The following is a 27,827-nucleotide window of genomic DNA, read 5'->3' as shown; positions in this document are numbered from 1 at the left end:
TGTGGGTGCACCATGGATGGATGGAGGGGGGTGTCTGGGGATGGATGATGGGTAAACAAAGGGATGTGGCCGTGGGGCAGGGTCTTTCTCAGAAGCGCCGGAGAGGGATTTCTAACAGGAGGGGGGCAGGGCAGTGGGCAGGGTCTCTATGGAGGCAGGGGTGTGGGGCAGGGTCTCTATGGGGGCAGGGCAGTGGGGCAGGGTCTCTGTTGGGGGCAGCGGGGTGCGGCAGGGTCTCTATTGGGGGCAGGGCAGTGGGGCAGGGTCTCTATGGGGCAGAGCAGTGGGGCAGGGTCTCTATGGGGCAGGGGGTGCAGCAGGGCCTCTATGGGGCAGGGCAGTGGGGCAGGGTCTCTATGGGGCACGGCAGTGGGGCAGAGTCTCTGTTGGGGGCAGGGCAGTGGGGCAGGGCCTCTGTTGGGGCAGGGGGCTGTGGCAGGGTCTCTATGGGGCAGGGCAGTGGGGCAGAGCAGTGGGGCAGGGTCTCTATGGGGCAGGGCAGTGGGGCAGGGTCTCTGTTGGGGGCAGGAGGGCGGCAGGGTCTCTATGGGGCAGAGCAGTGGGGCAGGGTCTCTATGGGGGCAGGGTCTCTATGGGGCAGAGCAGTGGGGAAGGGTCTCTGTTGGGGGCAGGGGGGTGCGGCAGGGTCTCTATGGGGCAGAGCAGTGGGGCAGGGTCTCTATGGGGGCAGGGCAGTGGGGCAGGGTCTCTGTTGGGGGCAGGGGGTGCGGCAGGGTCTCTATGGGGCAGAGCAGTGGGGCAGGGTCTCTATGGGGCAGGGTCTCTGTTGGGGGCAGAGCAGTGGGGCAGGGTCTCTATGGGGCAGGGAAGTGGGGCAGGGTCTCTGTTGGGGGCAGGGCAGTGGGGCAGGGTCTCTATGGGGCAGAGCAGTGGGGCAGGGTCTCTATTGGGGCAGGGCAGTAGGGCAGGGTCTCTATGGGGCAGGGTCTCTGTTGGGGGCAGAGCAGTGGGGCAGGGTCTCTATTGGGGCAGGGCAGTAGGGCAGGGTCTCTATGGGGCAGAGCAGTGGGGCAGGGTCTCTATGGGGCAGGGTCTCTGTTGGGGGCAGAGCAGTGGGGCAGGGTCTCTATGGGGCAGGGAAGTGGGGCAGGGTCTCTGTTGGGGGCAGGGCAGTAAGGCAGGGTCTCTATGGGGCAGAGCAGTGGGGCAGGGTCTCACAGGGGTCCTGGCTGGAGTCCATGTCTCACTTACTTCCCCCCGTGGCACCCTGCAAATTCACATAGTCCTCCTCGGAGCCTGAGAGAGAGATGCGGCCTGAGTCGCCCGGCCCCATGGCCTGGGGGGCAGAGCAAAGTGCCCCCGCCCCACCCCCTCCACTGCCCCCCACCCCGCTCTCCCGTTCCCCCCTGCACCCCTCCCGCCAACCTCAGCCTCCCCCCACAGCGCTGGGCTGGGGACAGCACTTGGGGTGCAGAGCCAGGAGGGCCCTGCCCATCGCGTCCTGCCCCCCCCAACACACCCACCCCCCACGCCCCGGCACTCACTGATGTTCACGTAGCTCCCGTGGCTGTCCACGTCTGCCGAGAAATACAGGGGGTTAGAGACAGACACAGGGGGGCACGGGGAGGGGGGCAGGCGCAGACTGGGGGCTGGCACCGCCTGGTGCTGCCCCCCCCACCCAGCACGGGCCGGGTTTCCATTCCCCCAGGCCCCACTCACCAGTGCCAGATTCCCGGGCCTGCTTCAGGGGCTCAAAGACCCTGTGGGGAGGAAGGAGTGGGGTCAGAGTGAGGGAGTTCCCGGCACCCCGGCCCTAGAAGGGACTCCCTCCCGCCCCCACCGGGACCCCCACCCCGCCCCCGCCGGGACCCCCTCTTCTTCCTGCCCCAGCCAGGACCCCCACCCCGTCCCCACCGGGACCCCCACCTCTTCCTAGCGGGGATCCCCTCCCTAGCTGGAATCCCCTCCCCACCCCAGCTGGGATCCCTTCCTCTTCCCGCCCCAGCCAGGAGCCCCTCCCCACCCCTGCCCAGCCAGAGCCCTCCTGGCTAACTGGGACCCCACACCAATTACCCAGCTCCCCCTTAGCAACCTGGGTAGGGCCGGTGGTCCCCCTTGCGGAGGTGACCCCTAGACGGAGCACCGATCCCAATCCCAGGACTGGGGAAGGTCCGGGGGGAGCCCAGGTGTGGGCAGGGATTTGACACCTACGGGGTCTGCCGCGACTCTGTCCACGGGGCAGGAGCTGTGAGGAGAGAGGGGGAGAGGGTGACTCCGACGCACAGACAGGCCCCCCCCCCCAGCCCCGCCGCACACGGGGGCACGGCAGCCATCCGGGCAGGCTCTATGCCAGACACTAGCTGCCACCTCTGGGTCCCGGCCTAGGGCAGCTCCGTCCCGTTCTGCCGCGCTGCAGGTGGTGGCAGCGGTGGGGGGCTGCAGTGCGGGGGGGGGGGGGTCTGCGCAGTGCGTTTCAGGCCTGTTGTCTGGGGTGGGTGTGTCTCAAGGGCGTGTATTGCGGGGGGTGAGATGCAGGGGTGCGTGTCTGGGGGTGCGTAGTGCAGGGTGCGTGTCTCAGGGCTGTGTGTTTCAGGGTGTTGCGGAGTGTGGGGGAGTCAGGGCCCTGCACCCCTCTTCCCGAGATTCACTGTGACTCTCAACCAGCCAGTAAAGCAGAAGGTTTATTTAAGGACAGGAACACAGTCTCAAGCAGAGCGTGTAGGTACGACCAGACCCCCTCAATTAGGTCCCTCTGGGAGGTTCAGGGAGCTTAGACCCCAGCTTGGGGTTCCCTGCGTTGCACCACCCAGCCCAAACTGAAACTAAACCAAAACTCCTCCTGCTGCTCCTCTCTTCCCCCTCCCCCCAGCTCCTCCTCTCCTTTGTTCGTCTCCCGGGCAGAAGGTGTTAATTCTCCCCACCCCCATTCCTGGCTCAGGTTACAGCTCAGGTAGCTTCCTTCAAGGGAAGTTCCACATCCCCACTGCAATCCCCCTGCAACATTCCCAGGTCAAATCTGCCCTGCTCCCTGCTCCGTCACACAGGGTGGGTAGTGCAGGGGGTGCAATGCAGGATGCATGTCTGGGGGGGGGGGGTGTCTGGAGGTGTGTAGTGCAGGGGTGTGATGCAGGATGTGTGGTTTGGGGTGCATAGTGCAGGGGTGCATGTCTGGGGGTGCATAGAGCAGGGGTGCGGTGCAGGATGCGTGTTTCGGGGTGCATAGTGCCGGGGTGCATGTCTGGGGGCTGCGTGTCTCTGAGGCGTGTCACATGGAGACGCGCTGTGTGTCCCAGGGTTGCCCAAGATTGGTCTCCGCCTGTGGCCGTGGTACTTACGATACTGGAAATCATCCTCGTCCTGGTCTAGAGAGAGGGGAAATGCACCTGTGACACCAGCCATGCAGCCCTCCATCCCCCCCCCCCGTCCCGGCCAGGCCGCCCCGTGCCCCAGGTCACACGTCTGGGAGAGGGGCCGGCGCTGCGCTTTAGGAGAGCTGGAGACAGGCGGGAGATGCCAGAGGGGAGCCCCAGACCCGGCCTGGGGGGGCGGTTAAACCTGGGTGCTCAGTGCAGAGACGAGACGACTGGGGGGGGCGTTCAGGTCGGTTACAGGCGGCTGTAACCAGGACGGGGCCCATTGTTGTGGCCCCTGGGGCAGGACAAGCAGCGATGGGTGTCGTGGGCAGCCAGGGCGCACCGTCGGACATTAGCAAACCCGGTAACGTTCAGCCCCGGGACGGGCTGGGGGGGCCACGTCACTGGGGGGTTCTCGGAGCTGCTCTGGGGTTCCTGGCCCTGCCTCGGCGCCGGGGCCGGACGCGGTGGCAGCCTCTCGAGGTCCCCTCCAGCCCCACATCTCTATGATTCTCCGTCGAGCCTGCCCCCCATCTCACCCCGCTCCCCGGGGGTACTCACTGTCCGTGCTCCTGGGGCCCACAGGAGGCCGTGGGCTTGCGGCGACACTGGTGCCAGCGGTAGGATCTGGGGGGAACAGGAGGGTGAGTTGTGCTGGGGGGATCTGGCCCCCCCAGGGTAAGGGGCAGGGCAGCAGCCCTGCACCAGGGACTCACCTGAGATGTAGCGTGGCCCCAGCTCCGGAGGCGAGTCCCTGCAATACACAATGGGCAGAGGGGCAGCGTCTGGGGGGCAGGGGCAGCTCCGCGGGGGGGAAGACGGGGAGGGGCAGCGTCTGGGGGGCAGGGGCAGCTCCACGGGGGGGGAGATGGGGAGGGGCAGCGTCTGGGGGGGCAGCATCTGGGGGGGCAGCTCCGCGGCAGTGGGGGTGGGGAATGGGGAGGGGCAGCATCATGGGGGAGCAGGGGCAGCTCCGCGGGGATGGGGAGACAGGGAGGGGCAGCGTCTCGGGGGCGGGAGCAGCTCCGTGGGGATGGCGGTAGGGGTGGGGAATGGGGAGGGGAAGCATCACGGGGGAACAGGGGCAACTCAGCGGGGGGGGGGAGAGACGGGGAGCGGGAGGGGCAGCGTCTGGGAGACGGGAGCAGCTCCGCGGGGTGTGTGTGTGTAAAGCACTTACCTGGGTTGTGGGCCCGATGTGGGGAAAACAGGCAGCTCTGGGGGGGTGGGGGGTGGGGGGGAGATGGGTCAGTGATGCCACCTCATTAACAAACAGCCCAACTTCCCTCCCTTGCCACCCTTCCCCGCCCCTTGTACCCCCCCTGCTCCCCGTCTCCCTTCCCCCACCCCCAGCCTCCAGCCCCGTCTCCCCTTCCCCACCCCTTGTACCTCCCTGCTCCCCCATCTCCCTTCCCCCCCAGCCCCCATCTCCCCAGTCCCATCTCCCCACCCCCGGTCCCCCATCCCTCACTTCTCCGGCAGAGTCCGCAGAGCAGCAGGCAGCCCCCCAGGGGGACGAGAGCCCAGCCCCCCACCCAGCTGCTCGCCGTGCCCTCGGCCCAGGCCATGGGCGGCTCTGTGGGGAGAGAAATGGGCGAGAAGTTAGAACAGCAGAGGACCCTCCCCCCCCCCCCCCCCGCCTGGACAGAGGGACAGCCAGACACAGCCCCCCCACAGCTGGCACAGCCCCCAGCCCCCTGTGACGAAGTGGGGATTTTCTTGTGATGTTGTACGGGAGCCTAGGTGAGTCTTACTGCTTGGCATGAATGCTGTGCGTGCCTCAGTTTCCCTGTGTATTGCACCAATGTCCAGGTGGTGGGAATAAGGGGGGTGATTTGCGGGGGCTGCTCCAGCTGCCTGCAGGGATGCTGTGGCCCCTTCGTAACCTGAGACCCAGGAGGGGGGCGCGACCAGGTGACTCTTGGCCCAGGACAGAGGAGGAGCAACGGGCCGGCAGGGGCCAGGCAGCTGGAAGCGAGTCAGTCTGGCTGGCTTAGGGTGCAGGGGGAGGCAGAGCCCTGGCTCTGGGCTCCCCTCCCTGCAAGATGAACTTGGCTGAAAGTCACTGATTTCTGTGCTAACAAGCTCTGCCCTATGCCGTGTTCCTGTCGGCTAATAAACCGTCTGTGTCCCCGGCTGGCTGAGAGTCACGTCTGACTGTGAAGTTAGGGGTGCGTGTGTGACAAAGTGGGGGGTTTTCTTGGGTTTTTTTCCCGTGGTTTTCCAATGGTTGCATGCGGAGGGGGTGGGACTCAGTGTCCCTGGGTGTTACTGGTTTAACGAGGGGAGGGGAGAGGGAGTTTGTGGTTACACAGGACCGGAGAGAGGACTTGGGGACCCAGCCGATGGCCGGGAGGATGGAGACGCCAGCGACCGGTGACCTGACGACCCGGAGACCCAGCTGAGGAGTTACAGCCGGTTCTGGCCAGTGGGAGGACAATGGGCTGCGGGGAGAGGACCCTGGTGACCGGACCAGCCGGTTCCAGCCCGAGAGAGACAGAGGTGGGCAGAGGGGAGAGGAGGCCCAGGCGACCCTGTTTCCCTGGAGAGAAGACAATGGACAGAGGCGGGACCTGGGGCCGGGGATCTCAGATGCCCAGCTGGGAGCAGGGGGGCTCTGGGCTGGAGAGGGGGAGCAGGCAGAGCCCACCTGGATGCAGGGAGACTGGGATGTGCTGGGCTGAGGGAGGCCAGGCCTGAGGCCCTGAGAGTTTCCTGTGCTGGGTTCAACTCTCAATAAACCCTCCTGTTTTATGCTGGCTGAGAGTCGCTCCGGTCTAGAGGACAGGGTTGCGTCAACCCCTTCGGGAGTGGAGGCTGCAGGGGTCCAGAGCGAGTGGACTCCCTGAGGGGGCCCACGGCAGAGACAGACGTGCTAAGGCTCAGAGAGGTGCGGCTCCAGGAGGTGGAGGGGCCTGACCCCGGGAGAGAGTGGACCCCTGAGAAGGGCTGTCGCACTGAAAGGGGCACCCCCCACGGACTGCACGGGGCCAAGAGTGGGCACGATCTGTGAGTCCGTGACAGGTGCTCCTGTCGTCTAATAAACCTACTGTGTCCCTGGCTGGCTGAGAGTCACGTGTGACTGCGAAGTGGGGGTGCAGGACCCTCTGGCTTCCCCAGGACCCCGCCTGGGCGGACTCGCTGTGGGAAGCGCACGGAGGGGCAGATGCTGAATGCTCCCAGGAGAGACCCAGGAGGTGAAGCCATGTGAGCTTCTTGCCCTGAAGACAGTCTGCTCCAAGGGAGAGGAGGCTCCCCAAAGTCCTGACTGGCTTTGTGGGGAGCAGTTCCAGAGCATCGCCCGGGGACCCCATGACACCCCTGGCCCTGCAGCAGGCCCCAGCCCCAGAGCAGCCAGGGGCAGGTGCTGCTACCCCACGGGAGGCCCCAGGGCAGGCAGCTCCCTGGCAGGGCCCATGGGCACTGCAGCCAGCCCAGGGACCGGGCATCGTTAACCTCGTGGGTGCCGAACAGAAACAGGGCTCACGGCTGGGCCAGACGAGAGGAACGGGGCCGGGCGGGAAGCACTAGTGACACACTGAGGGGGCTGCCCCCATTACGGGGGTGAAGGGCAGCGCCCTGGCCTGGCCCTGAGCCCCTCGATTCTGGTCCTCCCCTCCCCCACACGTTTCCACTGCCCGGCGGTGCAGGATGTGGTGAGGTCGGGGGGGGGGGGTGGCGAGCAGACGGGAAGCGAGCGGGGGCCATCGGCCCTGCTCTATTAGCATCAATGGGGCCAGACCCCAGGCTGGCATCACTCAGCCGTAGCTCCATTGGAGTCAGTGGGGCCTGTTCCTGGTCTGTGCCCCCTAAGCCCCCCCCAGTGTGGGGCCTGGCTCCCTGCCCCGCTCCGGCACTGAGCTATCCCCACATCCTTCCTGCATGGTGTTGCCTGAGCTCCAGGACACAGACCCCCCCCGCCCCGCCCCCACGCTGTGGGGCAGGACGGCAGGGACAGGGCAGCTCCCCCCACTCGTGCTGTGGGGCAGGACGGCAGGGACAGGGCAGCCCCCCCCATGCTGTGGGGCAGGATGGCAGGGACAGGGCCCCCCCAGTTTCCCACTCTGGCCCAGCGGGTTGCTCACCTGCGCTCAGGGGTCCAGCTGTGAGTCTGTGGCAGGCGGGTGTGACAGCGCATCGCCTGTACTGGGGCTTCCTGTCAGAGCGTCACCTCCCCCTGTCCCACAGCCGCCTGCCACTTCCGACAGGGCCCCCAGCCCCCCCCCCTCTCCCAGCCAGCACCCAGCGGGGCTCCATTGCCTTCCCTCGCCCTATCCTACCTCCTCCCTGCCACACCACAGCCCCCACTGCTCCTCACGGCCTCGGGCCGCCTGCGGCCTCCCCCATCACCGCAGCCCCCCAGTTGCTATGAGGCAGGGCAGCCCCTCTGGCTGTGGGGCTGTGTTTCGTTGTGTGCCATGCCTAGTCCAATGGGGCCCTGATTTGGGGTCTGCAAACCTCCCCCTACCCCCGTGTATGCCCTATGGTCTGGGTGCTGCCCTCCCGGTGTGCCATGCCCTGACCCCCACGGGCTGTGGGGCAAGGCCAGGACCCCAGGTTTCGGCTGCACCGACCTGCGCAGTGCCCCTGACAAACACTCCTGGCGTAGTGCCCTGGGGGTACCAGCACCATCCCCCTGCCCCACATTGCCCTGTGGGGCACTGATGTGACGAAGTGGGACTGTTCTTAATGTTTCCTCTGAATACTGTGTGGGTGCCTCAGTTTCCCCCCATGTATTTCTTAAGCATCTAGGTCAGGAGTCAGCAACCTCTCAGAAGTGGTGTGCCGAGGCTTCCTATATTCACACTGATTTAAGGTTTCCCGTGCCAGTCAGACATTTTAATGTTTTTAGAAGGTCTCTTTCTATACGTCTATAGTATAGAACTAAACTATTGTTGTATGTAAAGTAAATAAGGGTTTTTAAATGTTGAAGAAGCTTCATTTAAAATTAAATTAAAATGCAGAGCCCCCCGGACCAGTGGCCAGGACCCAGGCAGTGTGAGTGCCACTGAAAATCAGCTCACGTGCCACCTTCGGCACACGTGCCATAGGTTGCCTACCCCTGCTCTAGGTGGGGGGATCAGGAGGAGTGATTGTTGCAGAGCCCAAGTGGGCCCCTGTGATCCTGTCTGCACAGAGAATGGCCGACACCCTGTCTCCTGATGGACTGGGCCCCTCCCCTGCAAAGGTGCCAATTGAAGGTGTTGGAGAACAAAGAGATCAGGTGACCTCCTGGCCCAGGAAAGAGTCAAAGCCCAGAGGAGGAGGGGCTGGAGGGGGTTTCAGAGTTGGAGCTGGCTGGGGACGTAAGGTGAAGTGCAGACCCCATCATGGACCCGGCCGAGGGGTCCCGTTCGCCACTGTACCAACAAGCTCTGGTTTAGACCGTATTCCTGTCGTCTAATAAACCTCTGTGTTACCAGCTGGCTGAGAGTCACGTCTGACTGCGAAGTGGGGATGCAGGACTCTCTGGCTCCCTCAGGACCCCGCCTGGACAGACTCGCTGTGGGAAGCGCACGGAGGGGCAGATGCTGAATGCTCCGGGGTCAGACCCAGGAGGTGAAGCCGTGTGAGCTCCTTGCCCTGAAGACAGTCTGCTCCCAGAGAGGAGACTTCACCAGAGTCCTGACTGGCTTTGTGGGGAGCAGTTCCAGAGCATCGCCCGGGGACTCTGTGACACTGGCGTGGGGACCCGTTCACCGTACCTTATGGGGACAGTGCAGCTCCCGCACGGTGGGGCAGGGTGGCTCCAGGAGGGATGGGGCAGCGCAGCAAAGATCCCAGTTGCCCCCGCTGCTGGGCACACAGAGAAAACAGCCCCTGGCGGGGATGGGGGGCGCTCGCCTGGGTGTGCAGAACTGCCCATGTCCCGCTGCCCACCCTGGCGAGAGCCGGCGGGGGTCCTGGCCCCAGGCTCTCGGCTGGGCCCAGCAGGCCCCCTGCAGTGACGCCCCTGCCCCCCACGCTGTGTAACCCGGCAATGTGGGTCCCCTCCCAGGGCTCTCAGCCGGTTCCGCCCCGTGGGGCCAGGGCCTGACCCCCCTCCCCGCTCAGACGCCAGGGCAGCCGGTGCCCCCCATGGCCAGGCGGCTTCGAGCTGGGACAGCGGGGCGGGCAGGGCCAGTCCAGCCCCTCGGTGGGAGAATAAAGACAGGCCCTGTGACAGATGGACGCAGGCGGCACCTACGGCTTTATTCAGCGACCGGACGCGCTAGGGTCGCTCAGCACAGCAGAGGGTGGGGGGCTCCCAGTGCGGCCCATGACCGCGCCCCCCGTGGTATCTGGGGGCCCAGGCTGCCCCCCAGGGGTGGGGGACATGGGGGGGGAGACCTCAAAGGATGCTGGGAAATTCTCAGGCTATGTCAGAAAAGGTGCAGAACCAGCATTGAGTGGGGGAAGGGCAATAAATTAACGATGGTGGCTGGGGGGCGGGGAGCCCGGGGGGGGGATCTCAGGTGGCAGAAGGAGCCCTCACGTGGGGCTTTCACAGGTGGTTTCTCAGGATGTGGGGTGCAGGGGGGGCCAGCAGGGGAGTTTCTCAGGCCCCCTGTGGCAAGGTTCCTCGGGGCTCATCCAGCTGTTGGTTCGCTCCTCGAAGGCGGGTTCCCCGCGGGGGGCGGGGGGGGTCGCTCTCCAGAGCTGGGGGTCTGCCTGCAACAGAGAGCCGGGGGGTCATGGGGGGGAACGGGTCCGACCTGGGCCCCTGCGCTGGGGGGAACCAGGCAGTCCAGGGTAACGGGGACCCAGGGTGGAGAGACAGATGGGGACCCAGCCCCTCCTGCACGGGACGGCTGCTACCACAGCCATGGGGGCGGTAAGTGGGGAGGCCCTTCCCCTCCCAGAGTCCTTTGTGGAGGCTCCCACGTGGTGCAGCCTGAGCAGGTGGCCCTGGGAGTGCTGGTGAGGGTGGGGAGGGGTCAGGGTTTGGGGTGCAGGGCACAGGGCGGAGGTGGGGCAAGGAAGGTGTGGGGGGGCCAGGGCAGGGCACAGGGTGGAGGGGCGGGGTAGGCATGGGGGGGGCTGGGGCGGGGTAGGCATGGGGGGGGCTGGGGCAGGGAAGGCGTGGGGGGGCGGCCAGGGGCATCGTACCTCGCGCTCAGCGGTGCAGGTTCTCGTAGTCGGGCCCGTCGTCCTCGCTCTCCCGGTCGCTGGCGCCTGTGACGGGAGCCGGAGGGGGTGAGACGGGGCTTCCCAGAAACCCCCCCAAACCCAACCCTTGGGGCTCCCCAGAACCCCTTCGGCCCCCCAGGGCTTTCCCAGAACCGCCCCCCCAGCCCCTCCCCACGGGACTGTCCCAGAACTGCTCCGGCCCCCTCCCCCCATGCTCCCCAGAACCCCCCCCCAGGCTCCTCACAATCCTCCCAGGCCCCACCCTCAGGGATCCTCAGAACCGCCCTCCCCAGCCCCACACACAAGGCCTCCCCACAGCCCAGCCCCCTTGGGTGCTACTCATACACCTGGCTTGTAAGGAGGTTCCTGGGTCCCCAGCGAGGTGGGTTCCTGGGAGGACAGGTCCCCCAGGCTTGGGGACCCCCCCACTCACAATAGCGGGGGAGGGGCAGACACCCCCCCAAACACACTCACCGTAGTGGGCGTCAGGGAGGCCGGATACAGGCTCTGGCATGTTGACGTACTCCAGGCTGTCAGCTGTGGGGAGCGATCGGGGGCAGTGAGCCACGGGGGGTGCAGGGGGACCCCCGACTGGGGATGGAGGAACTGCTCCAGGGGATCCCCGTGCACTGGCCCCTGGGGGGTTCAGTCCCCACTACCCCCCCACCTATGCACTGGGATCTCGACCCGGCCCCTGGGGATCCCGTGGGGGGGGGGTTCAGTCTCATCTCCTCCCCCAACCCCTCCCCTGCTGCTCCTCCCCATGGTCCCTGCCCGAGAATCGCTCTCTTTCCCCCGTCAGCCCCAGTTCCAGGATCCCCCCTCCATGAGCTGGGCCAGGCACGGACAGACAGATGGGGCTGGGGGTCCCGCACTCACCCAGCGACTCCCTCTGGGCCTCCGGCATGTTCTCGTACTCATCCCCCATTCCCACTGCCAGAGAGCGAGAGAAGGGGTCAGTGAGCGGGGAGGGCCTGCCCTCCAACTTCTCCCCACAGCAGGGACCTGGGAACTCCCCAGGCCCCACCCCCCAGGCTCCAATCTGGGACCCACCCAGAGATGTTCGGGTCACCCCTCTCCCTACAGATTACACCTGGATCCCAATACAGCTGGGTGACTGGGGGCCGGGGACACACCCAAATGGGGCGCGAGGGATGAGATAGTGACCAGGGCAAGAAGGGGTCAGTTGGCTGTTCCCCCCCCCAGCGCAATGCCAGGGGGCAGAGAGAGGTTAATGCTGATTGCAGGGGACAGTGGAACTGCCTGACACTAGATCCACTCAGAAACGGTCCCGGGACAGTATGGGCCCACGCCAATGCTGGGGGACAGGTACTCAGAGTGGCCCTCTGCTCCGGCCCTGTGGGAGATGGGTGGGCTGGGCGGTGGCCCCGACTCACCTGAGGACGCGCTGTCCCTGAGCTCTGGCCCCGAGGTGACCAGCTCCGTGGGGGACGTCTCGGTGACGCTGTCGGGAAGCACCTCACTGCAGGGGGTGGAATGGGAAGGGTGAGACTGACCAACCAGAGCATGCACCACACTCCTGCCTCTGACCCTGCCCCAACCCCCCCCATAGCAATGACCCCTGTGACACCCTGACACCCCCATATTCACCACTGTCATGTCACTAGGGTATGTTTGTACAAAGTCTGCCTTGTGAGGTGTCATTCTAAAAGTCCTGATCTGCTAGATATTAATATTTCGTTAGATTGTAGGTGCTATCGTCGTATGTGAAGTTATGAAGTTTGGCTGTGTAAGTGTTACTGAAACATGTTGTGAGGTTGAGAACACCCACAAGCAGCCTTCCAGGTACAACAACGTTAATGGCTTGTTGAGGAAATGCACAAGCACAAGGATCACCCCAGGAACTGCGTACAATAGAATCATAGAATCATAGAATATCAGGGTTGGAAGGGCCCTCAGGAGGTATCTAGTCCAACCCCCTGCTCAAAGCAGGACCAATTCCCAACTGAATCATCCCAGCCAGGGCTTTGTCAAGCCGGGCCTTAAAAACCTCTCAGAGAGAGCACCACACAATGGGGACTGTCTGAGCCAGGCCACAGAAAAAGAGCTTTCCAGCAAGTGGGGAGAAGATAGAAAAGGGGGAAATGACATCCTGGGGGGACCTCACTCCCCCCGCAACAACACACCTGGAAACGCCTGAGGGGCAAGGACTGAACTGGGGGAAGTGATGGGCCCAGGCTAGAAGGAGCTTTAGCCTGTGAATGAAAACCTGGGAAAGCCAAGGCAGCTTGTGCCTGAAGAGTCTGCCCGGCTGGTTATCACTCAGGGTGAGAATTTACTCATTTATATCCCACCTATCTCGTGTGTTAGGCTCAGGTTGCGGTTTTACTACGGTAATCTGCCTTGATCTGTTTGCTGTCCCTCATCATCACTTCACATCTATCCTTTGTGGTGAATAAACTTGTTTTTGTTTTCTCTAAACCCGTGTGTGGGATTCATAGCCGGGGGCCGAAAGCTGTGCAGATCTTCCCCCACATTGAGGAGGGGGTGGATTTCAGGAGCTTGCGCTCTGCGGGTCTCTGGGCAGTGCCAGATGATACAATTTGGGGTTCACTCTCCACAGGGGGTTTGCACTTGAGTGCTGGGCAATCTCCATGTCTGTGTCTGTGTCTGGCCCTACCTGTGTGTGCTGGAGGTGGCTTGAGGGCCTGGCTCAGCAGGGCAGGGTGAGGGAGCCCAGGCGGGTGGAACCGGGGGGGCTCAGTGGGACCCCAGAACATCAGGTGGTCCCCCGGTAGGGGGGGCAATCTGTCACAATTCCCATCCATGATCTTTGACCCCCAGGCTTGGCTCCAGTGTCACGCCCAGTCCTGCCACCCCATGGGCTGTCCCCCCAGGCCTCCCCGGCCCATCTCCCGCCCCGAGTCCGTCTCCCCCCTCTCATCTCCCTGCCCATCTTCCCCCAACAGCTCCTCCCCTGCAGCCCGTACACGTAGCCGGGGGTGTAGATCTCGTTGTTATAGTCGTTGTCGTCGTCGTCGTCCCCACGGGGTCGCTCTGCAATTGAGACACGGGGGGTGGGTTAGCATAGGGGGGCACCGGCTGCTCTGACCCCTTCTCTCCCTGCCCCTTCCCCTCCTGCCTGCCCCCCACCCTCTGCCCACCCCCCCACCCCCCCTCCCGACTCCTGCCCCACCCTCTGCCCACCCCACCCCCTCCCATCACCTGCATCGTCCTGCCCCCCAACCTGGCAGTGGTTCTGACACTGGCCCCTGCCCCCCCCCACGCTTCCCGGGGAGGGGGGTGGTCCAGACTCACCCTCATTCTCATAGCTGGGGACGCTGTCTAGAGGGGGAGGGGAGAGAAAGGTGTCAGTCACCCCCAAAGACCAATGACCCCTCCTCCCCCTCCCCATATCTCTGCCTGTCACTCCCGCCTCCTCCATCCTCCCCGTCCATCTGTCTGTCCATCACTGATATCCCGGCCGTCCATCTCCCGTCCCCGTCCCCCCAGCCGTCTGTCTGTCCATCACTGCTATCCCATCTGCCCGTCCCCCCAGCCATCTGCCCGTCCCCCCAGCCGTCCGCCCATCCCCCAAACCGTCCGCCCATCCCCCATTTGCCCATCCCCCGTCTGTCTGTCCATCACGACTATCTCATCCGTCCCCCCCAGCCGTCTATCCATCCCCCTGTCTGTCTCCCCGTGTTTCTGTCTGCACATCCCCATTTCTCTCACCCCCCCCCCCCCACTCACCGTTGTCGGTCTCTGTCCTGGTGAAGGAGACTTGGCGGCTCTGGGGCGCTTGTGGGGATCGCCTGAAATGGATGGGGGGCTGGATTAGGAGGGGCAGGCCAGGCCTGAGCCCCCCCCAGCCAGCACACGGACACCCCTGCCATCCCCGACATGTCCTGCCCCATCCGGAGCACACGCCCACCATACCCCCGGAGAGGAATTTTCTGTAAGATTTTGAGTGAATACGGTGGGTGCCTCAGTTTCCCTGGATGCTGCATTGTTCACTGGCGGGTGGGAAGGGCCCTGTGCTCTCTGCAGAGGCCCAGCGATGCAGGTGTGAGGGTTTGGGCCAGGTCCATGGAGCGTGTGTGAAGTCAATGGCAAATCCAATCACCGGGACGTTTGCTAACGACTGCCTGGCGCCCCCCCACCCGCAGGCAGGCAGCCAGGTGTGCCCCGCCGGGGAGGACAGAGGAGCCAGGCGGGGCTGGTAAGTGTTGGCTGGGGGGGAGCCAGGGAGCGGACAGGGCTCAGAGCAGGAGCCAGGGGGTCTCTGCAGCGGGCCGGGCCGGGCTGGGCTTTAACCTGCTTCTCTCTGGGCTACCCGAGGGCTGTGCCCGGCCAGTCCCACAGGGACCCGGCTGGGTCTGCAGCCGCTGCCTGGCCCCGCAGGAGCTGGCGCTGGCGGTGACACGTCTCCCTCAGGCTCCGACTCAGGGGGACTCGTGGGGCTCACCCTGGAGGAAGAGTGGGACCCCTGGGGTCTGTAGTCCCGACCCTGTGGCTCTGTGACACCAGCACACGCCCTGACACGCTTGCACCAACACACACCCTGACTTATCCCTGCTGACACACCACAGCAAGGTGACTGCAGCGCCCCCCCACCCCCCAGCAGTGTCTGTGGGGCCCGGCCGGCACCCACCAGCCCAAAAAACTGGACCTGGGGCGGCCAAGGCCTGTGGGGTGGACTCATGGGGCACTGGGGGAGCCACGGGTTCTGGGCAGGGATTGAGGGAAAGCCCCATGGGGTGGAAGTCAGCAATGTACAGGAACTGCTCAGAGTGGGGGTATCCTGGGGGTGGGGAGCAGGGCAGGAAGGGGGGGGTTGCTGGGGTACTCATGGGATGGACAGGAACTGCTCAGGGTGGGGGGCAGGGCAGGGAGGGGGGGTCGCCGGGGTACTCATGGGATGGACAGGAACTGCTCAGGATGGGGGGCAGGGCAGGGAGGGGAGTCGCCGGGGTACTCATGGGATGGACAGGAACTGCTCAGGGTGGGGGGCAGGGCAGGGAGGGGAGTCGCCGGGGTACTCATGGGATGGACAGGAACTGCTCAGGATGGGGGGCAGGGCAGGGAGGGGGGTTGCTGGGGTACTCATGGGGTGGACAGGAACTGCTCAGGATGGGGGTGTCCCGGGAGTGGGGGGCAGGGCAGGGAGGGGGGGGGGGTCGCTGGGGTACTCACGGGATGGACAGGAACTGCTCAGGGTGGGGGGCAGGGCAGGGATGGGGGTCGCTGGGGTACTCATGGGATGGACAGGAACTGCTCAGGATGGGGGTGTCCCGGGAGTGGGGGGCAGGGCAGGGAGGGGGGTCACTGGGGTACTCACAGGATGGACAGGAATTGCTCAGAATGGGGGTGTCCCGGGAGTGGGGGGCAGGGCAGGGAGGGGGGGTCGCTGGGGTACTCACGGGATGGACAGGAACTGCTCAGGATGGGGGTGTCCCGGGAGTGGGGGGCAGGGCAGGGAGGGGGGGTCGCCGGGGTACTCACAGGATGGACAGGAACTGCTCAGGATGGGGGTGTCCCAGGAGTGGGGGGCAGGGCAGGGAGGGGGGGTCGCCGGGGTACTCACGGGATGGACAGGAACTGCTCAGGATGGGGGTGTCCCAGGAGTGGGGGGCAGGGCAGGGAGGGGGGGTCGCTGGGGAACTCACGGGATGGACAGGAACTGCTCAGGGTGGGGGGCAGGACAGGGAGGGGGGTCGCCGGGGTACTCACGGGATGGACAGGAACTGCTCAGGATGGGGGTGTCCCAGGAGTGGGGGGCAGGGCAGGGAGGGGGGGTCGCTGGGGTACTCACGGGATGGACAGGAACTGCTCAGGGTGGGGGGCAGGGCAGGGAGGGGGGTCGCCGGGGTACTCACGGGATGGACAGGAACTGCTCAGGATGGGGGTGTCCCAGGAGTGGGGGGCAGGGCAGGGAGGGGGGTTGCTGGGGTACTCACGGGATGGACAGGAACTGCTCAGGGTGGGGGGCAGGGCAGGGATGGGGGTCGCTGGGGTACTCATGGGGTGGACAGGAACTGCTCAGAATGGGGGTGTCCCGGGAGTGGGGGGCAGGGCAGGGAGGGGGGGTCGCTGGGGTACTCACGGGATGGACAGGAACTGCTCAGCGGGTGGCACTGGTTGCTGTTTGATCTGGTTCCTGGAGGGATCTGGGGAGACAGGACAATGGCGTGACTGGGGGGCAGGGGGTGGGAAGATGGGGGTTCAAGGTGTGGAGGTGCAGTGGGGCACATGGCCGGGGATGGGGGAGCAGGGAGTACAGGGTGGGGGTGGGGAATAGGGGATGGGTGCAGGGGAGACGAGGGGTCACAGGGGAACAGGGTGGGGGTAGGGAATAGTGGACGGGGTGTGTGACATTATTGACATAATCTGGGACCATATAGAACATGGTTGCAACCAAGGTCCTGTATCAGGGGGTAGCCGTGTTAGTCTGTATCTACAAAAACAACAAGGAGTCTGGTGGCACCTTAAAGACTAACAGATTTATTTGGGCATAAGCTTTCATGAGTAAAAACCTCACTTCTTCGGATGCATAGAGTGGATGCACTCTATGCATCCGAAGAAGTGAGGTTTTTACTCACGAAAGCTTATGCCCAAATAAATCTGTTAGTCTTTAAGGTGCCACCAAGGTCCTGTAGTGGCACCAAATCTTGTATAAAGGGGGTCAAATGGGGTGTCTAAGACAAGGTTATGGTTTGCTGGTTATGATTATGCTGTCTATATGTGTGTATCAGTTTTGTAGTTGAAGTTACGAATATTGGCTCTATACTGTCTGTATTTCACACTTATGCTATGCTGCTGGGTGACATCCCAGACAAACTGGTGTTAGCTCTGTCTAGCCTGCTTGATGGCCCATTAAGGACCATCAGCTATACAATGGACCCATTGAGAGAAGGCAGATACGCCTTGTAACTCAGCAAAGTATGCAGGGACTGGCCCATGTGACTCCAGACTCCATTTTGCTGTAATTTTCCACAGTAAGAACAAAGAGGTGTTCTTACACCTGGAAAAGACTATATAAGGCTGATGCCTCATCTCCATCTTGTCTTCAATCCTGCTTCATACCTCTGGAGGGACTTTGCTACAAACTGAAGCTCTGAACAAAGGACTGAGGACCCATCCCAGCTGGGGATGTATTCCAGAGACTTGATTTGAACCTGCAGTTTATTCCATCGCTGCTGCAAGCCTGAACCAAGAACTGTGCCATTACTGTATGTAATTGATTCCATTTAACCAATTCTAACTCTCATCTCTATCTTTTTCCTTTTACGAATAAAGCTTTAGATTTTAGATTCTAAAGGATTGGCAACAGCGTGATTTGTGGGTAAGATCTGATTTGTATATTGACCTGGGTCTGGGGCTTGGTCCTTTGGGATCAGGAGAACCTTTTTCTTTTACTGGGGTATTGGTTTTCATAACCATTCGTCCCCATAACGAGTGGCACTGGTGGTAATACTGGGAAACTGGAGTGTCTAAGGAGATTGCTTGTGTGACTTGTGGTTAGCCAGTGGGGTGAGACCGAAGTCCTCCTAGTCTGGCTGGTTTGGTTTGCCTTAGAGGTGGAAAAACCCCAGCCTTGGGCTGTAACTGCCCTGTTTGAGCAATTTGTCCTGAGTTGGCACCTCAGTTGGGTCCTGCCAGAACCGCATCATTACAGGTTGCAGGGGATACGAGGGGTCACAGGGGTACAGGGTGGGGGTGGGGAATAGGGGATGGGGTGCAGGGGATACAAGGGGTTACAGGGGTACAGGGTGGGGTGCAGGGGATACAAGGGGTTACAGGGGTACAGGGTGGGGTGCGGGGGATACAAGGGGTTACAGGGGTACAGGATGGGGTGCGGGGGATACAAGGGGTTACAGGGATACAGGGTGGGGTGCAGGGAATACAAGGGGTTACAGGGGTACGGGGTGGGGTGCAGGGGATACGAGGGGTCACAGGGGTATGGGGTGGGGTGCAGGGGATACGAGGGGTCACAGGGGTACAGGGGGGGTGCATGGGGGGTACTCACAGTTGGCTCTGGTCAGCACCATGAAGCTGTTGGGGGGGACACAAGGTGGGGGTCTGTGGGGGGCAGAGGAGATGCCATTAGAGCCAGGCAAGGTCCCCCCTCAGCACCTGCCAGATACCCCCAGGGAGCCCCCCTGCCCCCCCAAACTCACCCCAAGGGAGCCCCCCTATGCCCAGACCCCCCTGCCCCCTGGCCAATCCCAGCCCTTAACACCCCACCCCACTGCCCCGCCCTTCGCCCCTCCCCCAGGGACCCCAAGCCCCTGCCGGGCAGCTCCCTCGTTGTGCGACAGACAGACAGACAGACAGACATGGGGACAGACGGACTCACTTGTACTCGTAGTCCCCGACTGCCTGGGCTCCGTGGGCTGGCGAGAGAGCAGGGCGCAGCGTTAGGGGTGGGGGGCGGGGGGGGCCGTCCCACTCTGCTCCTGCGGGGGATGGGAGAGATTGAGGGGACAGGACCCCCCATGGTAGCCCAGCACGGGGGAGGGGGCTGGTGTGGGGTCTGGAGGGGAGCAGGGTGTATGTTGGGGGGGCTCAGGGGGGAGGAACGTGTGGGGGTTTCCCTGGGGGGAGCAGGGTGTTTGTGGGGGGGTTCTGGGGGGGAGCAGGGGTGGGGGTAAGGGGGTACCTGGGGGGGCAGAAAGGCATGGGGGGCAGGTGAATGTCACGCTGCCCCCATGGCTGGAGCTGGGGCAGCCCATGTGCAGCCCCCCAGGCCCGGGCCACGTTGTATGGGGGCGGGGAGGGGGGGGCACTGGACTTACCAGGAGACCCCGTGTCCCGGCAGCCGATGCAGAGAGCCGTGGCCAGCACCGCCGGGAGAACCAGCACGAAGGCCCAGAGCACCCCGGCCAGAGAGATGGCCTCCATTGCACCTGGGGGGGGGGGAGAGAGTTAGGGGGACCCTGGCCAGAGAGACGGCCTCCATCGCACCTGGGGGGGGGGAGAGAGGGAGTTAGGGGGACCCCCGGCCAGAGAGACGGCCTCCATTGCACCTGGGGGTGTGGGGGAGGGGAGCCAGGACTCCTGGGTTCTCTTCCCAGCTCAGGGAGTGGGTGTCACGGAGTGTGGGGGGACACAAGGCCCTGCACCCCCGGCTTCCTGCGATTCACCATGACTCTCAGCCAGCCAGTAAAGCAGAAGGTTTATTTAGATGACAGGAACACAGTCCAAGACAGGTCTTGCAGGTACACACAACAGGACCCCCCTCAGTTAGGTCCATTTTGGGGTCGCAGGGCCCCACAGCCCCCTTGGGAGGTCAGAGCCCTGCCTGGGCTCCCCTCCATTACACCAGCCAGCTCCTGACAACTCCAACTCCCTCCAGCATCTCTCACCCAGCCACTCCTGGCTCCTCTCCCAGCCTTTGTTCAGTTTCCCGTGCAAAGGTGTCACCTGGCCTCTAACCCCTTCCTGGGTTCTCATGTTACATGCTCAGGTATTCTCCCTCGGTCAGTATCCCATCCTCCAATGCAGACCATCCTAGCCACACTCCCCTGCCTTCCCAGCCAACACTCCCCACTCAGGATTCAAAGACCACATTAAGAACAGACCCAGTTCATCACATCTCTCCCCCCTTCAAGACTGAACTGAGCGGGGTCACTTCAGCCAGTGACCTGGGGAAGTTCGAACCTACCCCCATTCCTGTGGATGCCCCAGCATCCCTCCCATTCCTGGGTGAGAATTACACCAGGCCCCTTCAGTTTCACGCCCCCCACTTAGGTCAGGGGTGCTCGATGGCACTGGTAGTTCGCATGTGGGAAGGTTTATGCGGCCTGTGCCCTTTTCCCACCCCCATACCTCTGGGGTTCCAACTGGGCTGTGGTCTTCTCCCAGCGCTCCAGTCTGGAGGTCGGTGATTCGGGCTCTCTTGGTTCAGAGCCCCCCTTTTTACCCTGGCCGCCCTCTGGAAAGGCTCCTCTATGCTGGGCAAGGGTCCTAAAGCCATTTCCCCTTGTCCCAGGCCTTCCTCCCCCTCTGACAGGGGTCCAGGATCCGCAGTACTGTCGGACAGTAACAAAGACCCCAGGCCAGTAAAAGCTCCGTAGCAGCCTCTGCTGGGTACGCCAGGTTCCCTGGTGCCCTGAGAGGGGAATGTCATGGGCCCGGCACAGCAGCTGGCGGCGATACTTCTGGGGTACCACCAGCTGCCTCCTGATCCCCCCTGACTCCATTTCCCCTGGGGGAGCCCATTCTTGGTACAGGAACCCCTTCTCCCACAGGAACCTTTTCTGGCCACCTCGTCCCATGGTCTGTACCGCACTGAGGTCGGCCAGGTCCCTTATTTTTCACAAAGAGAAATTTTTTTGCAATTTGGCCTGGAACTTAGCAGCTGGGACAGGGATGACCACCTGCTCTCTTTTGCCAGCTAGGTCTGAAGCCGCAGCCTCCCTGATCCGTGTCCCTGGGTGTTCCCTCCCCACCGTTGTCAGGGTGCAGTGCCCCTCGCCAGCTCTGGCTACAGGTTACGAGCAGGGCACCCTGGGGGTTGCTTGGCCAGTCCTCAAGGTCCCCCCCCCCATTAACACCTCAGTGGGCAAATGGTGGTGCACCCCCACTTCCTTGGGGCCCTCCTTGGCCCCCCACTTCAGGTGTACCCTCGCCACGGGCACCTTGAATGGAGTCCCGCCCACCCCCGTCAGGGTCAGGTAGGTGTTGGGTATCACCTGATCTGCAGCTACCACCTCGGGCCGGGCCAGTGTCACCTCTGCGCCCGTATCCCAGTATCCATTGACCTTCCTCCCATCCACCTCCAGGGGAACAAGGTACTCTCTCCGCAGGGACAGCCCCGCGCCCACCCTGTAAACGGAGAACCTTGAGTCCGGAGCATCCGGCCCCCCAGAGGAGCTGGCCGGGGGCACCCCTCCCGCCTGAGCCGTTGGGAAGCTGTCAGCCCTGCTTGCCTGGGCTGTTTTTACCTTGTCCGGCTGGGTCTCTACCAAGTTGATCCTCTGTGGGTTCGGTCTGCTCAGTCTGTCCTTGAGCTTGGGGCACTGGGCCCGAACGTGGCCTCTCTGGCCACAGTGATAACAGCCCATGTCCTGTGGGTCCCCTCGAGCCGGTCGGTTGGTCCTGACACTGGGTGTTCCCCTTGGGAGAGGGTTCGCCATGTTTCCCCGCTGGGAGGTCCCAGGGTCACTCTCTCTCTGCGTTGTGGCGGGCCTGTTCCTTTGGGACTCCTCCCTGTCATCCCCTGCCCGACTGTTCACAAACTCGTCGGCGAGCTGGCCTGCATGCTGCGGGTTCTCTGGCTTCTGGTCCATCAACCATCGCCTCAGGTCGGATGGGCACTGCTCATACACGTGCTCCAGTACGAATAGGTCAAGCAGGTCCTCTATAGTTTGGGCCCCAGCTGTCCACTTGCGGGGATACCCCTGCGCCCGGTTGGCTAGTTGTAGGTATGTGACCTCACGGGTTTTACGCTGACTGCGGAACCTTTTCCGGTACATCTCAGGGCTCAGCCCAAACTCGCGGAGCAGGGCCTTTCTGAACAGTTCGTAGTCCCCTGTCTCCGCCCCTTTCAGTCGGCTGTACACCTCCCTGGCTGTGGGGTCCAGTGAGGGGATGAGAAACTGGAGCCTGTCTGCAGGGTCAACCTGGAGCAGCTCGCAGGTATTTTCAAAGGCCGTCAGGAAGGTCTCCATGTCCTCCCCCTCCTTACGCTGGGCCAGGAAGCACTTATCAAAGCTCTTTGCAGTCTTGGGTCCCCCCTCGCTCACCGCAGCCGGGGCCCCACTGCTCCTCAGCCTGGCCAGTTCCCGCTCATGCTGACCTTGGTTCTCCTTCTCTTCCAGCTCCTGCTGACGTTGTTTCTTTTTATGCTGACGCTTTTTCCATTCTTTTCGCTTCTGCTTCAGTTCTTGCTTCCTTAACTCAAGCTTGTCTCATTTTCCATTCATATTCCAGCCGCCTCTGCTCCAGGGACGGGGAGCTCTGCCGGGACGATCCCCTGCTGGCCGCCGGGGTCGGGGTGCCCTCGGTATTCGCTGGGCTTCCCCCAACCCCTCCCCTAGGGATAGGTAGGCCGGGTCTCGGGATGTCCTCGGCAGCAGTCTGACCCCTCCCAGCCATGTCAGGCCCCGGGGCCCACGCTGCATCCGCCGGGCGGCTGGCCTCAGGGACAGGGCTCGGTTCATCCAAGCGATCCCTCTCCTCCAGCCGGGCAATGAGCTGTTCTTTGGTGAGCCTCCCAATGCGCAGCCGCCTCTGCTTGCACAGCTCCACCAGGTCGCTCTTAAGGCGTTTAGCATACATCCTCCTGCTGGCCACTCGCCGGCCTGTGCTCTCCGCTTTCCACCGTTCCAGGGGGACCCCTAGTGTGCCAGCCCTTCTTCAGGTCACCACCTCTCTGCCAGGGTCGAGCTGCAGCTCCTCTGCCCTGGGACCGCTCGCTGCGATCCCCCGGAGGACCCTGTTACTGCAACAGTCCTTCTCGCTGGTCACACACTCCCAGGGGTGAATCGCCCCCTGAAACCGTCTCTCTCTGACTCTTCAGCACGCCTGGTCCCCGTCAATCCCCCTTCATTTTACTGCTCCCCAGTCACTTACTGCAGACAGCACCGTCCACGGGGTGCAGTAGATCCCACCACTGCCACCAGTTGTCATGGAGTGTGGGGGGACACTAGGCCCTGCACCCCTGGCTTCCTGCGATTTACCATGACTCTCAGCCAGCCAGTAAAGCATTTAAAGACCACATTAAGAACAGTCCCAGTTCGTTACAGTGGGGTTTAGTATTTAGGGGAGGGGCTGGGAACCCCAACTTCTGGGTTCTCTCCCAGACTCTGGGAGGGGAGTGGAGCTTGGTGGGTTAGAGCAGGGTGGGCGAGTCTGGGAGCCAGGACTCATAGAAGATCAGGGTTGGAAGGGACCTTAGGAGGTATCTAGTCCAACCCCCTGCTCAAAGCAGGACCAACCCCAACTAAATCATCCCAGCCAGGGCTTTGTCAAGCCTGACCTTAAAAACCTCTAAGGATGGAGATTCCACCACCTCCCTAGGTAACCCATTCCAGTGCTTCACCACCCTCCTAGTGAAATAGTGTTTCCTAATATCCAACCTAAACCTCCCCCACTGCAACTTGAGACCATTACTCCTTGTTCTGTCATCTGCTACCACTGAGAACAGTCTAGAGCCATCCTCTTTGGAACCCCCCTTCAGGTAGTTGAAGGCTGCTATCAAATCCCCCCTCATTCTTCTCTTCTGCAGACTAAATAACCCCAGTTCCCTCAGCCTCTCCTCATAAGTCATGTGCTCCAGACCCCTAATCATTTTTGTTGCCCTCTGCTGGACTCTTTCCAATTTTTCCACATCCTTCTTGTAGTGTGGGGCCCAAAACTGGACACAGTATTCCAGATGAGGCCTCACCAGTGCCGAATAGAGGGGAACGATCACGTTCCTCGATCTGCTGGCAATGCCCCTACTTATACAGCCCAAAATGCCGTTAGCCTTCTTGGCAACAAGAGCACACTGTTGACTCAGATCCAGCTTCTCATCCACTGTGACCCCCAGGTCCTTTTCTGCAGATCTGCTGCCTAGCCACTCGGTCCCTAGTCTGTAGCAGTGCATGGGATCTCTCCAGATTCCTGGGTTCTGTCCCCGGCTCTGGGAGGAGAGTGGGGGCTGGTTGTTAGAGCAGGGGGGGCTGGGAGCCAGGACTCCTGGGTCCGTTCCCCAGCTCTGGGAGGGGAGTGGGGGCTGGTGGTTAGAGCAGGGGCTGGGAGCCAGGATGCCTGGGTTCTCTCCCCGGCTCTGGGAGGGGACGGGGGGCTGGTGGGTTAGAGCAGGGGCTGGGAGCCAGGACTCCGGGGTTCTCTCCCCATCTCTGTGAGGAGAGTGGGGGCTGGTGGGTTAGAGCAGTGGGGGCTGGGAGCCAGGACTTCTGGGTTCTCTCCCTGGCTCTGGGAGGGGAGTGCGGGCTGGTGGGTTGGAGCAGGGGCTGGGAGCCAGAACTCCGGGGTTCTCTCCCAGTCTCTGTGAGGAGAGTGGGGGCTGGTGGGTTGGAGCAGGGGGGACTGGGAGCCAGGACTCCTGGGTTCTCTCCCCGGCTCTGTGAGGGGAGGGGAGGGGGGCTGGTGGGTTGGAGCAGGGGGGCTGGGAGCCAGGACTCCTGGGTTCTCTCCCCGGCTCTGTGAGGGGAGGGGAGGGGGGCTGGTGGGTTGGAGCAGGGGGGCTGGGAGCCAGGACTCCGGGGTTCTCTCCCCGGCTCTGGGAGGGGAGTGGGGCCTGGTGGGTTGGAGCAGGGGGGCTGGGAGCCAGGACACCTGGGTTCCATCCCTGGCTCTGCTGCTGCCCGGCTGTGATATCTGCACCAGGCCCTCGACCCTTGAGCCTGGCATCACTGAGCCCGTCTCTCGTGGGGTCTGTGCAGCGCCCAGCGCGCCGGGTCCCAGGCTTGGCTGATGGTGGGACCGGATCCTGCCGGTTCCTGGGGGGCGAGGCTGAGTCACCGGGGTGGGGGAGGCCGGATCTGCTGCTGCAGCAGGTGGGTGGAGGGAGCGGGGCTGCTGGCTCAGGCGCCGCTCGGCTCCGTCTCTGCAGCTGCGGTTTCCACCCCAGCGGCGCCCAGCTCTCGCTGCAGCTGCCGCCCCCGGGGAGCCTCGGCTGGGGCCTGCACCAAGCTCCCGGCAAACAGCCGCAGCGGGGCCCAGCTCACACGCAGGCCAGGCCCCTGGGCCAGAGACCCCGGGGTGCGCCAGGCTCCCGCTGCCCCAGCCGTCTGCACCATCCCCACACACGCCAGAGTCACACCTCTCTGATTGTCCCTTATTATAATAGGACCTACCCAAACTCCCTGGGCTCTGCCCAGTTGCTCCTCCCCCACTGCCCAGATCAAAGGCCCATGAGTTCAGGTGCTGCCCAGACACAGAGGAAGAGACAGTCCCAGCCCCACAGCACTCGCAGCCCAAAACACACAAAGGGTGAGAAAGGAAACTGACGCTCTGCTGGGAGCAGGGACCAGCCCCAAGTCACACAGCTCCCAGCCAGGCCCCAGTCCCCTCCCAGAGCTGGGGAGAGAACCCAGGAGTCCTGGCTCCCAGCCCCCCCTGCTCTAACCCACCAGCCCCCACTCCTCTCCCAGAGCCCGGGAAAGAACCCAGGAATCCTGGTTCCCAGCCCTCCCCCCACTCCCCTCCCAGAGCTGGGGAGAGAACCCAGGAGTCCTGGCTCCCAGCACCCCCTGCTCTAACCCACCAGTCCCCACTCCCCTCCCAGAGCCGGGGAGAGAACCCAGGAGTCCTGACCCCTAGCCCCCCCTGCTCTACCCACTAGACCCCCCACCCCCGAACCACGACAGAACCCGGAGTCCTGGCTCCCAGTCACGACCCCCATCCTGCGCCTGTCCCAGTCCCCATGTGTCAGAGGGGCACAGCCCCACACAGGGCTGGACGCGTCTCCCTGGCAGGCCCCCATCCAGGCCAGGCCCTGCCAGTGCCGCTCCTGCAAACAGGCCCTGGCCGGGCAGCCTGAGCCCTGGAGCGTGGCCAAGGGGCGACCACAAACCACCGGGTCGGTTAGGGGCGGAAACCGGCAGCGCTTGGGAACTCACTCGAGAGGAACCAGGGGGGGTTGTAGGGGAGCTGGAGAACAAGATGGGGGGGACCCCCATCAAGGTCAGGATTGAGGGGCACCAGCAGGAGTAGGGTGGGGAGACCAGGGCTGATGGGGGCACTGGAGAGGTGGGGGGGAGCAGTGGGGGAGCCCGGGGCTAACGGGCGCTGTGGGTCGGGGTTGAGGGGCAGTGGAGAGGTGGGGGGGCAGGGGGGAACCCAGGGCTAACGGGGGCTGTGGGTCGGGGTTGAGGGGCAGTGGAGAGGTGGGGGGGCCAAGGGGGAGCCCAGGGCTAACAGGGGCTGTGGGTCGGGGTTGAGGGGCACTGGAAGGGGGGGCTGTGGGGGAGCCCAGGGCTAACGGGGGCTGTGGGTCGGGGTTGAGGGGCAGTGGAGAGGTGGGGGGGCAGTGGGGGAGCCCAGGGCTAAAGGGGACTGTGGGTCGGGGTTGAGGGGCACTGGAAGGGGGGGCAGTGGGGGAGCCCAGGGCTAACAGGGGCTGTGGGTCGGGTTGAGGGGTACTGGAGAGGTGGGGGGGGAGCAGTGGGGGAGCCCAGGGCTAATGGGGGCTGTGGGTCGGGGTTGAGGGGCAGTGGAGAGGTGGGGGGGGGCCAAGGGGGAGCCCAGGGCTAATGGGGGCTGTGGGTCGGGGTTGACGGGCAGTGGAGAGATGGGGGAGCAGGGGGGAGCCCAGGGCTAATGGGGGTTGTGGGTCAGGGTTGAGTGACACCGGATAGGTGGGGGAGCAGCAGGGGAGCCCAGGGCTAACGGTGGGTTGGGGTTGAAGGGTCCCAACCCCACGGCGCCGTTGAGTGACCATCCGGCTCCGCGTGGGCCCTGGCCGCATGCTTGCACTGCCTGTCCCGGCCCGAGGGGGGCGCCGTGCCCACGCCAACGCCCCGCGGATGGAGCTCGCGCTCGAGGCAGCAAAACAGGAAAAGCCGAGATGGTATCGGGGGGCGCGGCACACCCTGGAGACGCTGCCCCCCGGTGCCCAACCCCACCGTGCCCCACGGCAACACCTGCTCTGGGCAGCCCCCCAGGGTCACCACTGGCCCCTTCGCAACCTCATCTGCGAACCCCAGCGGGCCCCAGAGGGGAGATGCCTGGTCCAGGCCCCATCTCCGGACAGCGCCCAAGGCCCCCACTGAGCCTCGCCCCCACCTCTGTCCCTGCAGGGGTCACAGGCACAAGCCCCGGCTGGGGGGCCACAGCCCCCGTCTCCGGGAGTGGCCGCGCGGGGTCCAGGGAATAGCGCCGTGGGTCTGGGCCAGTGACTGGAGATTTGGGGGAGCTGAGAGGCCCCCCACTCCAACTCCCCATCAGGAGAGGCGGGGGGATTTCACAGACAGGGGGCCAAGCAGAGTCTGGCTCAGACCCACAGGACAGGCTGGAGACCCCCCAGTCCAGGGCCCTCGCCCGGCCCCCGAGAGGGCCCCAGCCCCGAATCCAGCGCACAATAGGGTCACCCAGATGGCAGGCTGATGCTAGCAGCTGGAGGCGGAGGGGAGCGTCCGTGCATCTGGCCGGCCCCGGGGGACAGACGCCACGTCCGGCTTCCTGTGGCTGCAGCCGGGCGGGGGGGCCCGCACCTACCTGGGCCGTGGCGCGTCCGGCGCTGGCTCCTCCGGCGCTGCCACCCACGCCGCGCTGCTCGCGCTCTCCCCCTGGCAGGAAGCTGCGGCGGGCAATGAGCTCCCGGCAGGAAGTCGTAGCGCTGAGCGAGCGGCAGGTGTGCGAGGTTCGGAGGGCCCCCCCCACAGGGGCACGAGGGCTCACGCTCTTGTGCAAGGGGGCGAGTGGCTCACCGAGGAGCAGAGCTCACACCCAGGGTAGGGGGGGCGTAGTGGGGGGCTAATGCCCTCC

At 63.9% G+C, this 27,827-nt stretch overlaps 1 protein-coding gene across 1 annotated transcript; it reads right to left on the bottom strand.

Moving 5' to 3' along the window:
• Positions 1–9,503: 9,503 nt before the first annotated feature.
• Positions 9,504–27,612, bottom strand: LOC128829635 (linker for activation of T-cells family member 1-like). Its single transcript, XM_054015114.1, has 13 exons — positions 27,558–27,612; positions 19,184–19,294; positions 18,745–18,781; positions 18,415–18,467; positions 16,492–16,555; positions 14,139–14,200; positions 13,704–13,730; positions 13,376–13,442; positions 11,822–11,907; positions 11,304–11,357; positions 10,899–10,961; positions 10,404–10,469; positions 9,504–9,965 (listed from the first exon to the last, which is right to left on the bottom strand). Exons 2-12 carry the CDS (start codon positions 19,287–19,289, stop codon positions 10,411–10,413), a joined length of 678 nt encoding a protein of 225 aa, XP_053871089.1. The 5' UTR covers positions 19,290–19,294; positions 27,558–27,612; the 3' UTR covers positions 9,504–9,965; positions 10,404–10,410.
• Positions 27,613–27,827: the final 215 nt, after the last annotated feature.

The sequence above is a fragment of the Malaclemys terrapin genome, unplaced genomic scaffold (genome assembly GCF_027887155.1).
Source record: "Malaclemys terrapin pileata isolate rMalTer1 unplaced genomic scaffold, rMalTer1.hap1 H_1, whole genome shotgun sequence".
Lineage (NCBI taxonomy): Eukaryota > Metazoa > Chordata > Testudines > Emydidae > Malaclemys > Malaclemys terrapin.
Note: the sequence above shows the minus strand (reverse complement) of the source record. Positions and strands in the feature narration are given on the sequence as shown.